This window comes from Nycticebus coucang, chromosome 2, assembly GCF_027406575.1.
Source record: "Nycticebus coucang isolate mNycCou1 chromosome 2, mNycCou1.pri, whole genome shotgun sequence".
NCBI lineage: Eukaryota > Metazoa > Chordata > Mammalia > Primates > Lorisidae > Nycticebus > Nycticebus coucang.
The window spans coordinates 107,914,964-107,928,748 of record NC_069781.1 but is presented as its reverse complement, the minus strand read 5'-3'; the positions used below and the strand labels follow the sequence as shown (position 1 = coordinate 107,928,748).

The window sequence follows — 13,785 nt, the reverse complement described above, 5'->3', positions numbered from 1 at the left end:
CATCAGATACTGGAGTCTGATGCCTTCCATCTAAATGCTTATGTCACTGTTATCACTGAAAATTATTATTTAAGGAGACTTTTTAAAATAAAGACTGGGAACACAATATGGATTTGTGAATCAGCAATATCATTTTTTTCCGTAACTCTGGATAGTGGGCGCTCTCAACTCTCCCTCCTACACCCCCTTCCAGCCTCTTGATATTGTTTCCATTTGCACAGTGGACTCTTTGCTCAGGATTATGCAGTCTAGAGCAGTCACAGAGCGCAGGGCAGGTTGAGGACAAGCAGGGATCAGGGGGTTAGGGGAAAGGGAGCTGGAGGGTGCTGGGGCTCTCTGAGGTCCAGGGAAAGGGCATGAGCCTCATGACAGGGAAAAGAGCTGACAAAGGGGATGGTGGAGGTGCCCCTTACGTAAGCTCTGAGTACCACCTTGGCCAACCTTGATACCCTCCACTGGTCTCAGCCTCTCATCCTCAGAGAGGGCATGTTATCCCCACCTCAGAGCCTATATACCTGCATCCCCTTCCCCTCTTGCCCTGCCAAGCCCAGCCCCATATCCTGCAGGCCTTGGGAGGTGCCCTCCTGGCCACCAACTGCAGAAGGGTCTCCCTTGCAGCTCCTTCTCATAAGTCCACAGGCCCCAGATCTAACCCACTTGCATTAATTCCCTGCTCTACCAGCTGTGTGACTCTGTCTCAGTTTCCCCATCAGTAAAATGGAGATATCACAGGACCCCCTTCAAAGGGCAATTGTGAAACATAAACCAGATAATACAGGCATGAGTCTGGTACGGCAAACTTAATGACTAAGCCAATTTTATTTTTACTATCTCCTTCCCAGCACTCACAGTATGCATATAGCTGTATTTCATTTTGCCCTTTCTATTTTTATTTTACTTTTTTTATTTTTTGCAGTTTTTGGCCAGGGCTGGGTTTGAACCCGCTACCTCTGGCATATGGGACTGGCGCCCTACTCCTTTGAGCCAGAGGCGCCGCCCTCATTTTGCCCTTTCTAACTGTCACTCCAGCCATAAGCCCCTGTGTCCCAGCACCTGGCCTCCCACCAGGCGCCAAATAACCTCCCACAACTATCCACCTTTTTCCTGGCCCTTCCCTGCCCCCTGGTGGTTATTCAAGGCATTGCCCCACAGGCTTGAAAGTGGAACCTATTTTTGCCAACTGTGGGTTCAGGAACCGGCTCTGAGTTCAGCTGGGAATGAAGGACCTGGACACCTAGACAGGTAAGCTCCTGAGGAATAGACTGAATTGCCAGCATTAGCATTACCGAGCTTCCTACCAGGCATTAAGATGATGGACCCACAGCAGGCGACAGAAGGAGCTATTTTCATCTGGCTCATCCAGCAGGCTTCAATCCCAGAGAGGAAGAACTCCCTCCATCAGCTCACAAAGTGCAGGGGCCCCCAGGGCCTGCCACATCCCCCACTGTATGGATGGCCCCAGGGCTCTGCTCTGAGTCTCCAGCCCCTCCTCTTGATTCAGCCCACCCAAGTTTCTGCCTGCCTCAGGCCTCTGTACATGTTGCTAGAAACATCTTCATTTCCTGTGGTCAGTGCTAGGGAGCCCCCCACCACCATGCCCTTCACCTCAGGGGCTTGTCTCACCCACCCCTGCCCTCTGGTTCTAAAGGCAGTGATAACACTCTGGGGTCCAGCTCTGCTTGTGAGCAGCTGGGGCTTGTCCAAGCTTTGGAGGACTCTTGGGCAAAATGAGGCAGTGACACCTCTGCCTTTGGCTGTTGTCAGCCTCAGTGAAGCTGGAGAGTGTTCTCCACATAGTGCTGGGCATACAGGAGGCACTCATGAAACAACCATGGAATCCAGTTGAGCTTTGGAAAGCTGAGTTAGGGGCACTTTGTTTATGCATGCGCACAGTGCTGGGCACTGGCCATGCTCAGGCAGACCGGGCAGGGCAGGCTGCAGGGACAGATAGCTGCAAGTCTCAGGCTGGCTTCATGAGCCAGCCATCCTGCTGCTTGGAGCTGGCTCTCTTCCCAGGCCCTGACTCCTGAGCCCCCCAGTGCTGCCCCAATAGGATGATGGTGCTCCAGAGCCCAGATGCTTCACCTGCACAGCACAATGGTCAGAAGCAGTCACAAAGCCACCTACCCTGGGTCTCACTGGTGTGTGTTGGGACACCAGGGCCAGAAAAAGGGAGTCCTGACTGCCTAGTTGGCCAGCTGTCTGTAAGAATGGACCTCATTCTCTGCCTGCCCTGCTGAGGATGGAGGCCTGGCAGTCAAAGCAGAGTTTGAGTCTCTTTTAATTCACCTGTGCCGTAGACCTTGCCCTCCCAAGTTCACTGTCATTGGGCTGCCAGCACTGTCACCCAGGAAGAGCATTAAAGGAGGGCCATAGGCCAGGGCCACAGTGGGCCTCTTGCCTCCCCAGCTGCAGGTTGCACCCCAAAACTTGCATCCAGATCTGTGCAGCAACTTCCACGGCCAGGATCCTTGCACCACCACTTCCACCACAGTCTGCCTGGCACAATGTGGGGGCTGGGGCTCTAGACAGGCACAAAGCAGCACAGGATGGAGCCTGGGCCCTACAAGATGCTGGGTAGCCTCTGGAAGCTCTTCCTAGGGCCTGGAATCCCAGCTCCCACTCCTGAGATGCTGGGATGCAGGTGGACCCAACCAGCATTCAAATAGCTCCACTATCAAGATGCTGGTCTCAGGGGCCCAGCCAGGCTGAGTATGGTGGCGGCTTTAGAGCCTGGGCTTGGAGCAGGATGCAGTTTTTTTCAGTGGCTCTGAGGACTGTGGGGATTCCTAGGGGAATCCCCAGGTGGTCTCCAGCTGTATCTAAACAGGAACAAGTCAGCTGTTCGGGCAGTCTCAGGGTATGCAGAGGCCTCCCAGCTTTTCTGGGGTCTGGTAGAGTGGCTCAGAGTGGGAGTGCCCAGGGCCCAACCCCTGAGAGATGCCTAGCAGCCTGGGCAGCTCAGAGCACCACCTGGTGGCAGCACTGAGACCTTCACCTTGCAGCCTGGATGCTCTGGAGGGGACCCTCTCAGCTGAGGGCTCAGCTGTCACACATTGAGGGTGGGGCATTTCTGTATGGTCCAGTAGCGACTCTGGAAGAGTACAGTTCAAGGAGAAAGAACTGGTTCAAAGTCACACCCTCTATTAGTTTTTTATGCTGCATGACAAATGAATTACCACACACGTACAGTTGAAAACAGCACCCACTCCTTCCTCAGTTGTGTGGTCAGAAGTCCAGCACCTCAGGGCTTTCTGCTCAGGGTCTCCCTCAGGGAGTCTGCTTCCAGGCTTGCTGAGGGTGGAACAGGCAGGTCTGGTCCTACAGCTGGGCAACCTCGGGTGACCTAGATCAAACTGCCCAGTCTCCTGTTTATCTGGAAATTGGAGCCCTTCCCATAGCCAGCTCCCATCCTAGAGCAAGGATGGAGGCCACTCCTAGGCCATTTCCCACAGCAGAGGCCTATCCAACATTCATCTTAATCCTTGATTCTCCCACCAGCCTGTACCACTAGAACAAGCTGAGGTTATTTTTGGAACTGTTTCAGCCATTGTTCACTGTGTACACACCCCCTACCAAGAACTGGGCCTCTCACCTGTGTCCTAGCAGTCCTGCCTGCCACACACCATAAATGGTCACCCTGCCTGCCCTGCAGTTGGCACACTTCCCTTTCCTCCCATTATTTGAATGCATCTGTTGGAAATGAGGGCTATTTTGTTTATTGTGAATAATGTCAAATTTAGATAGAAGTATGTATAAGCTTCAGTGCTTTTGGTGTCTAGCCCACGTTGTGATATGTGTGCGTTCACTGCCCTCAGCCAGGCCACACGCCTGTAAGGCCCTCAGGAATATATAGAGGCCTCATGGGAATACCCTCATGGCTGGGACCGGCAAAGCCAGGGTCTCAAAGGCCGCCAGCCCACAGTCCTTGAGGGTCTCTTCTGCCCTCTCCTGTTGGCCAGCCTAGGGCTCTGTGATGCTGGGGTGCAATCTGAGGCTTTCCATGAAAAACACTGGAAGCCTGAGTGTCCTTGATGCCTTCCCTGGTGGGGCAGACGACCGCAATTGGGACAGAAATGACACAGACATTGTTCTGTACAAAACCTGAAATATTTTACTTTTTTAAAATTTTGATCTAAGTTGCCTTAGACCTCATGGACTCAATACAAGAGTAATATGAATTGGGAAATAAAACACTTTAATAGCCACAATAAACTTTGTTAGAAATGTACATGTTGCCAAATAATAATAAAATTAAAAAGAGAGAGAAAGAGAGAGAACAGCTTGATGTCTGGGTTAGATCATATAAATGTTCAACAAGGACAGGATAAAGGAAACTTTAAAAACACCAGTTCTGAATGAGCCTGGGGCCCCATGAGACTCCCCGCTCCCAGCCTCAGGCCCTTGGGACTATGTCCCTCCTACCAGGACAAGTGGGAGTGGATAAGGCCTCCACCAAGCTGCCTCTCCTCATGGACAAAACATCCAGGTAATGGGTATATAAACAAAGCTCATAAGAAATGTACAAATATAAAAAGCTACAAACATTAATAAATTACAGCATCACAAAACACGGAAACACTTCACAAGGTGCTAGTAAAATAACTGTATCCCCCAATCCCTTCATCATACAAGAAGGAAAACAAAGAGCTGGTATTAAAGTTGAAGATTCATCTTCAAAATGTGTCTGAAATAGATCTTTTGTGTACTATTTGCTTCTGTAAAGACAGAGTATAAGGCTGCACAGACATCACTTGTTTTTCAGGCAATACCTTAGTTCCTAAAAGAAAAAAAAATAACAACAAAAGGAAAGAAGGAAAAGGAAAAAGCATCAGAACCCAATTGTCCATCAGACTCAGCAAAAAACTCGTATAAATGTTAATGAAGGAGTCTATAGAAAGAAATTCCTAAAGATACTTTTACTCTTATAAAAAAGAAGTTATTTAAAAAGCTATTTACATGCTACATTCTATGAAAAATATGCTTCAGGAAATACATCTAAAATTAAAATACAGGATTGCCTGAGAAACAAATCCAGCCTCTCCATGTCGATGGTGGACACTCCATCCAGGTATGACCCATGCACGTGACACCACACACTGACATGGGAGAACAAAGAAGTGCCCATCCACGTGTCCTCAGGCCACCTGGCCACCATCCTTGCCCTGCCAGTCCTAGGGCAGAGGTGCCTTGGCTGAGAAGTGCTTCTCTGAGTATAGCCGGCAGGGCTAGACTGGACCCCTCCACGTGGCTTAGCCTGGGCGCCTGGCCCCAAGACGTGGCTGAGCCCTGGCCCTTCCCCAGGGGCCCCACAATGGCTCCCCTGTCTGCTAACACACTGACCTGGCTGCCAGTCCTAGCCACCCCCAAGAAATGCCCCTGGGCATTTAGGGTGAGACACCCACCATCCTCCTGCCACCTGCCAACCAGGGAGCTCGGGGCAGATCCTTTCTTGCCAACTGAGTGCTCTCTGGACTTGTCTGAGAATTGCTCAGGATGAGAAGGGGGGTACATAAACATTCTGCTTGCTCCTCCTCTTTCTGTGTTCTTTGCCTTTTTTTAAGCCTCTGGAGGCTACCAGCCTGCGGCCAGCTCAGACTCTGGGGCTGGTGAGCATTGGCTCACTCTGCCTTCCTGGAAGGACTCGTGCTCTCAGCAGAGCTGCAGATGACCTGCAATCACACCCACACTCAGGGGTGCCTGGAGACTGTCCTGAAAGTGGAATGAATAATCCTCAAACTGGCAGGGCCACTTTTCAGGAACTGGTCACTCTTAGCAACTTGAGAAAGGATGTCCATATTCAAAACGAGGGACAGCCACACTTGGCTCGCTCCGCCTGCTCAAGGGACAGACGCTCGTTTAGGGGGGAGTGGTGGCCGGGATGAGGCAAGGCCCTCCTTGGATGAGGCAGCTCAGCCACCCTCCTGGGGGAGTGGATGTTTTCGCGGGGCTCCGGGGGGGTCCTGAGCGGAGCAAAAGATTCCTGGCTTTCCAAACTTTAAAGGAGCAGTTTCCCATTCCGATGAATTTTCAAAATTTTCCCAAGCCTCTGCTTGGCAGTGGCCATCCCCTTTTTTGTACGTTTTCCTAAGGGAATAGGGGAGGAGACACAGAAAACAAAGGTGAGTGAGATGGTATGGGGAGCAATATGCAGGGATTGTGGTGGTGGGGAGAAGCTGCTGAGACTGAGCGGGGCAGCTTGAAGCCCTCATCTGTAGAATGGACTAAGAGTCTTGAGCTCTGGGGCTCAGCACTCCTCGGAGTCCTGTGTCACTGACAAAGCATCCAGCTCAGAAACTGCATCCTCAAGGGGCCATGTTGGGTAGGGCAGACACAAACTTGGGATGGTACTATGAGGGGAATGTGAGGATGCCTGGCCCCCACTCCCTGGCAATGAGGACACTGGAAAACCACCACCAGCAACTGGGCCCCTACCCTCTGGTCTCCACAGCCTGCTGGCCCTATGGCCAGGGCGCAGGCACAGCACAGCCTGAGCACATGCAGAGCCCGTAGGATGAAAATCCTCATGCCTGTGCTGTGGGACACACTAATGTTGAGAAGTAACTAATCAGGACCAAAGCCACATACCATCCTAGGGCCCAGAGCCTTCCCACAGTTGTGCTATCCTCTACCACGGGACCGAGTCTATGAATCTAAGGCTGTGGGGGGGTGAGGGGGGATGCGCAGGGAGTTAGGCAGGGCTGAGGGGTGGCAGGCTCCTCTGGCAGGCACTGTACCTTTGGCAGCGCTGTTGCTGTTAGGGGAAGATGCAGAGGGCCGCCTCTGTGTGAGAAAGACCCCAGGGGCCATGGGCTGGGAGGCGCGGCCAGCTTGAGCCCCAGTGAAGGTGCCAGCTGCTGTATACTCGTGGTCAGCCAGGCTGCTGCTGTGAGACTCAGTTGGGGGCTCAGGTGAGCTACCTTCCTGTGAGGCTTGGCTGCTGGCTGTGCTGGTGGAGGCCGGTGTGGTGGAGGCCGGTGTGGTAGAAGCCGGTGTGGTGGAGGCCGGCGTGGTGGAGACCGAGGTGGTACCCGCAGAGGCAGAGGCAGAGGCAGAGGGGGAGGTGGTGTTTGGAGTCAGCTTCCTCTTGGTGCTCTTTTTTTTCCTACTTTTCTGTTCCTCCTTTGAACAAAGTACACAGGCACATTATCTACAAGGCAGCCTCAAACACATAGCCCACTCAGGATGTCATAGCAGCCCTTACTGCCTTCTATAAACACCCAAGCACCAGTACAGTGCTGGCAGTAAGAGCTTGAGGAATGAACCTGGGCCAACTTTGGACACAGGGACTGGTGGGGTACAGAGCACCAGGGCAGGGTGGCAGCCAGCTCAGTATGAGTTTACCCAGCAGCTGGGCCTGTAGGACTGGCAACTCCACCCTTATTACACACTCTGAGTTGCAACAGGTCTCTCAGTCGTGGAACAATATTCACTTTTCTCCTATTAACTCCTTCAAGCACCCAGATGGCGTCATGCCTGCTTCAGGGGATACCTGAGGCTTCAGAACCCTCTTCCTCTGAGCTAGAAGGAGGTGAAGGTAGCAAGTAAGACTGGAAGAAAGGAGCATGTAGAGATGGAGCACCCCACCTCCCAATAGTGAGGACTCGGAAATACAGCATTTCCAGGCAAAGAGTGACCCCCAAGCTGTTCTCTTTTGGGAGGGTGTACAGATATATCATAGCCTCCCCAGAAAGCAGCCCATCTTCCACAGAAGGTGACAGTCTGGTGTCAAGAGCTCATAATTCCCACTTCCCCTGTTCCCCACCCACAGGAATTTGGGAACTGGGGGAATGGGGCACTCTATAATCAAATGTCCCTAAGCCCTATGACAACCCCTAGCCCATGTGGTCTGTGCATGGGTGTGGGGGAATAGAGACCAGGTGGGAGTAATGGGAGCCTGGCTGCAGTGCCCCTCCCTCAGCCCCTTCTCACCTGCTGGGACAGCTTGGCTGCAGCAGCTGCCAGACCGGTCTCAATGGAGGCCACTCGGGTACCCTCACGCACAGGCCTGTCCTGTCTTGGCACTGATGGGCCAACCCTCGCTGCAGAAGAAAAGGACCAGACCCCTCAAGGTGCCAGCCACAGCCTATCCACCCCTCTCTTGTTTGGGCCTCCTTCCCCACCCCAGCCTGACACCTTGGCCAGGTGGGCCCGAGCACCAGGCTCCCTGGATGTGAAACCACATCAGAGCAGGGGCAGCTGTCCCACCCAAAGGGGACAGTGGCACATCAGAGTGTCCACAGGGCAGAGCCCAGGAGGCCCAGCAAGACAGGAGAAGGCAGGCAGGTAGCAAGGCCATTGTCAAGGGTGTGACTTGACAAAGGTGACTCTCACAGAGCTGTTCATCAAAGGAAAAACTGGAGTGGAGGGGCTGGCCCCAGAGGGTGAGGGGTAAAGGTTTCTAAGTGGGGGCTATGGAGGAGCACATCTGGGCTCTGAGGTCCCAAGAAGCACAGCAGAGCCTAGTCACACTTAAGCAGGCAGCTGTCCATCCCCAGCAGAACAAGCTGCCCAACCATCACAATAGGCTAGGCATAGAGCTGAGCCCACACTGTCAGTGCATAGCAGAGGAGGAATAGCAGAGGAGGTCATAGCTGTCCATGCCAAGCATAGGGGGACCTCTGCCCCAGCACTACCTGTTGGGCTGTAGGGAGCGTCATCCGAGCCTTTCCTCTTCTTTGACCGAGACTTGAAAACAGGGTTGTCTTCATCTGACTCCAGGGAGGGATAAACTAAGGGAGGCAAAGGGAAGGCAAGGCCTGCTGAGCCGGTGGGCAAGGCCTGAGGGCCACAGGTGTGACAGACCTTCCTCACTGGCCATTCCAGGGCCTATCCTCCAGGTCAAGTGCAATGGAGCTGCCAGCAGTGAGGATGCCCCACATATGGATATAGGCATCTGGAAATTATCCTGAGGTTTGGGGACTTTCCAGACAAGAGGGTGCCCACATCTGCCCAGCCAGCCTTGTTTGCCTCAGCCTCCCCTGATGTTATCAGAGAAGACAATGAATGTCTGTGGAGCTGGCCAGGCTTGAAGGTGAAGAGGCCTTGCACAGCAGGACTGGAATAGTGGGGAGCTGCCCCAACACACTGATTTGTTGGTAACCTTCCCTACGCCAGGTCTTTCAACATGTCAAAGGAACCCCCAGGATTCTGGAGGAAGCAAGAAGGGTCCAACACTCCACACCCAGGAAGAGCCCAGAAAATGGGAGTTCACTTTGCTGTCAGTTTGTCAAACCAGGGCAGGCCTGGCTGAGAAGCCCAAATCTGTCCACCAGATGTGAGGCAGAGCCAGCCTCACTCACAGGAGGGTCTCCGGGAGACGGTAGCATAAACACGCAGCACTCCAAGTCATAGCCAACCTCCGGCTCTGACCATGAGAATGGTGCTGAAGAAGGGTCTGGACTGAGTGAGTCGACGTGTGCTGGCCCTGGGTACAAGGGCCCTCCGCACACTGTGGAACAGAGAATGCTGCTGGGGGCTGGGGGGCAGAGACTAAAGGTAGGCTCTCAATCTCTAGACACCTTTTTGATGTTGCCAAGAGCAGATCCTCCAGGGTCTGGCCCCAAACCAGACTGGCCAACTTGGGTAGGAGGTGAGGGCTGTGTCCAAGGCAGAGGCCAGAGCCACAGCCATGTGCCTACTGCACTGCCTGACCTCGGGTGGGCCAGCCACAGGCCACACTGGGCCTTGGGCTCTCCATCTTACACAAAGACAGACAGGGTGATGTGATATCTCAAAGCCCAGTGAGTGCAAAATGGGGCAGCTGTGTGGAAACCAGCCTGGCAGGTTCTCATAATGTTAAATACAGAGACCTATGTATAATCAAGCAATTGCCCTCCTAAGAATACAGTCAAGCAGGGTAAAAACAGGGGTCCATAGCCAGTCACAGGGGCCAGAAGGTGAAAACAAGCCCAGAACCCATAGTGGGATGGATAGACGAGCAATATCTGGTCCACTCACACAGTGCGGCAGTGCTCAACTTTAAACAGGAAGGACACCCTGACATTTCCAACAGCATGGATGAACCTTGAGGACTCTATGTCAAGTGACATAAGCCACTCACAGGACACATACTGTATAAGTACATGCAAGTTCAGAATAGGTAAATCCACAGAGAAAGTGGAAATGTGGTAGCTAAGGGTAGCTAATAGGACAGGATTTCCTCTTATGGGGATGAAATGTTCTCAAATTGTTGCTACAGTTGCATGTACCTCTCAATACACTAGAGACTACTAAACTGCATGCTTTTAACAGGTGAATTTTATAGTCTGTGAATTAGATCTCAAATCAAAACAGGGTCCAACTCCCAGGACCCTAGGCTGAGCTCTCAGGGGTCACAACCCCCCACCCTGAGAGAGGCCTTGGGACCTCAATCCTGCTCAGTTCCAGGTAAACCCCAAATTGCATGGCTGCAGGCAATGCTGACCCCACCCACCCAGCCACAGCACTCACCGTAGTCCGAGTCCTTGAAGCAGGCATCCAGATGGTCCTGCTCCTCCTCATAGTCGTCCAGGTCTACACTGTTCTTGGCAGCCCTCTTCAGCAGCCGCTTGCCCACACTCTTGCCACCACTGCCCCCATTCTTCCGGGCACTGTGGACTGCCAGAGAGCTCCCCTTGGCCTGGCCGGCACCCCAGGTGGTCTGCAGGCAGGAGTCGGAGGCCTGCAGGTTGGCCATGGACAGCATTCCCTGAATGGCTTCCTGCGTGCTGGGGGAGGCCGGGGGCTGGCTGGGGGCACAGGGAGACAAGCACTCAGCCCACAGCCCTCAGCCCACCGCCTATACAAACTCCTGGCCTGGTGGCCAGCAGGAGGGTATGGAGTGGAGAGGGTGAGCTGATGAATTCTCTGCTCACCCACCCACACTCCACAGGGAGGGTTGGAGGCTGAGGGACAGATTCCAGCATGCAGAGAAGAGATACAAGAAAGGATGGCAGCCAGAAAGGAAGGTTTTAGCCCACGCATGTTCACACTCTGGGCTCTGTCCCCTTAAAACTGGCAAGCCAACACAGCTGCCTCACTCAGCACCTCTAGCCACTCTGCATACCCCCTCAGGCTCTCACCACTGCAGACCCCATCCTCACATACTTAACCCCAGTCCTGGGTATCCCTTCCCTGCACCTTCCATATGTCCCTCCTTGCCTCAAGATGGGATAGCACAGCCCTCTCCCTCCCATGGTACCCTCTTGACACTCCCACACCTGACTGGCACCTGGAGAGGCACAGCTGTACCTCAGCTTACCTAAGCTCAGCCCTCTCTGGCAGCCTTCACAAAGACCCCATCCTCCCCCTCCCACAGCACCCAGCCTGTGCTCTCTTGCTCATGATCTTGTTCCCTGCTGCATGTCTATGCCAGCACCAACTCCTAGCTGCCCTGGCTCCTCTCTTTCCAGAAGGAGCCTCTGAAATGCCCAGTGTGTGATCAGCCTTTCTGGATGTGCGGAGTGGGTGGATCAAGGTGACCACTACCACCACCAGGGACAAGATGCTGCTGAACAGTGAGGATCCTCAAGGCTAAGTCCTGGCCTTCTCAGGGGATCTTGTCCCATCCCCACCAGACTCTCTCATGGGGTCTAGCTGTGGCCTCTCCATGGGACCTGCTCTACCCCAGCCCATACTTTCCTACAGCAAGGACCCCCATCCATCTGTAAACCACAACTGCCCAGGCTGCTTAAAAATGGCAAGGCCCAGGCCCTTCCAGAGACTCTAAGTCAGGAGTCTGCTCTAAGCTCCAGATGTTATGTATAGCCAGGATGGAAGGCCCACTGTTTCCCCACAGTTCTCGTAGGCCAGCCCAGTGGATGTCTCCCTGCAGTATCCCTTTCTAAGCCTCACCCTTGCCCACTGTCCTGCAGCCTAAACCTGGCCCACTCCAGGACAGGTCAGCATACCCCAGCCTAAGGGAGAGGCCCTGCCATTGGCCAGGTCCAGCCACAGCTATTACTGCATCTGGTGCTCCTGGGCCCGGACTCCCCTCCCAGGATTCCTGCATAGGCATCTACCTCTCTCAAGTACCTATCACCTCTCCTCTTGCCCCTACCCACTACATCCAAGAAGTACTAAAAGAACTTTTAGGAAGACCATGTACATGAGAAGGGATCACAAGCCTTCGGGAGAATAAGGTGGGACAAGAGATGGATCTGTGAGGAGCCCAGGACCAACACACTGGGCAAGAGTGGTCGTGAGGGAGCCATGGCACTGTGCAGAGTCTTGAGGACACAGCACACATATGAGATAAGAAAGAAGAGGCCGAGGCAGTTGTGGGCAGGCCACCACCCAAGCCCTCAGCAGGTCTATACTCACCCAGCGTCACCAGGGAGAGGCTGAGGCACCTGGGACATCCTTACCAAGGACCCAGACAGGCCCCTAACAGAGGGTTCCCAAGACTGAGGATGCCCCAGTGAACAATGACGCAGAGGCCTTGGGGCTGGTGAGGCAAACTTGGTCTGCGAGGGACAGTGCAGAGGCCCAGTCCTCAGCTCTCTGAGGATCAAGCCAACTCAGAGGGACTTTGCCCAGGGTTTGGGGAGGTATACCTTACTTCATTCAGCCCACCACAAATGCTACCTTGCAGGCTCTGTCTGAGACACACTGGATAGCAATGCAATTTGGGGTTTCCCTGGAACTGAGCAAGATTGAGGTCCCAAGGCCACACAATGGGGAAATGAAGCATGGTCAGCCTTGCTAGAGCTGCCCTCACAACATGGTCTACACCACGTGAGCCACAGTGCTGCAGGCCAGGGCCTGCCCTGGTGTTGTCACTGCTATATCACCCTGTGACGCAGCAGCAGGAACAGACCCTTCCCCATTACAGCTCAGGAGCCAGCAAGAGCAAGCAACTCATCCGCCTGCACCATCCAAATAGGCCCTGCCCTGGCCCACTCACCTGCCTGCAGGACAAGGGCAGATTGGAGAACAACAGGCCTATACCCCATACATGGGCCCAGGACACCCACTGTGAGGGTTCCCAACACATGCAGTAGAGTCGCCACCAAAGCCAGCATGGAAGCAAGTTGCCCACCCCGTGCCATCTGGTCCGCAAGAGGTGGGGACCGCACGCCTGGCCAGCCTTGTCGGTCCATAGGTCGTGGGTGAATCAATGAGCAAAGTTTAACCAGTCAGCATGGAAAATAATACTTTAATCCTCCAATTAGCATTCCAAATCCTCTCCTTTCCCCCTAGCAGTAAACACTAAGCAAACAATCCACACGAAATTAACATATTTTCCTCCCTTTTCTTCAGTTGTTTTTTCCAAACAACTAGTACTTAAAACAGAGCAAATGGACCATCAAAAACTGACCTATGCTCCAAATGAAGACTCTGGGAGAGGAACTGCCTGCGGTGGGCTGGGGGGGAACACAGCCTCACAGGCCCCCAGCGGGCACATGTGCACGTGCATCCACGTGTGAGGACACACGCAGTGTCTGCAGAACCTGAGCCTCTACACGGGCTGTGAGACCACTGCATTTCTTATAGGCAGCGTATCCACAGATGGGCTGCCTCTCCTGAACTGAGATTCACAGCCAGAAGCCCAGGACACAGCACATCCTCACAGACGTAGGTGTCAAGTGCTACCATGCCTGGGTCCCCGTCTTCATGACCCTCACACACAAGGCCCTAAGTGTCCATGACAAAGCACTGGTGGCCCCAGGCTGAGGAGCTCAGCCCAGTCTTCCCTCACCTTGGGTGGGTTCAGGCATACTCTATGCCCAGGGTTCCCTAGGTCTCTCCACACACTTCAAGGGGACTCAGCTGGTTTAGGGGGCCACCCAAGTGACCAAGCAG

General features: G+C 53.6%; 1 protein-coding gene across 3 annotated transcripts in view; it reads right to left on the bottom strand.

Annotated features, from left to right (window-relative positions):
• Window positions 1-4,091: 4,091 nt before the first annotated feature.
• Window positions 4,092-13,785, bottom strand: part of PHF2 (PHD finger protein 2) — a 124,479-nt gene continuing 114,785 nt past the window's right edge. For all 3 annotated transcript variants that reach the window (XM_053578456.1, XM_053578466.1, XM_053578474.1), the window contains exons 18-22: window positions 10,453-10,730; window positions 8,637-8,732; window positions 7,933-8,042; window positions 6,738-7,122; window positions 4,092-6,087 (exon numbers count right to left, since the gene is read on the bottom strand). In XM_053578456.1, coding sequence (XP_053434431.1) covers window positions 5,999-6,087; window positions 6,738-7,122; window positions 7,933-8,042; window positions 8,637-8,732; window positions 10,453-10,730 — 958 coding nt within the window. In that variant the 3' untranslated portion in view covers window positions 4,092-5,998. The remainder of the gene's footprint in view (window positions 6,088-6,737; window positions 7,123-7,932; window positions 8,043-8,636; window positions 8,733-10,452; window positions 10,731-13,785) is intronic.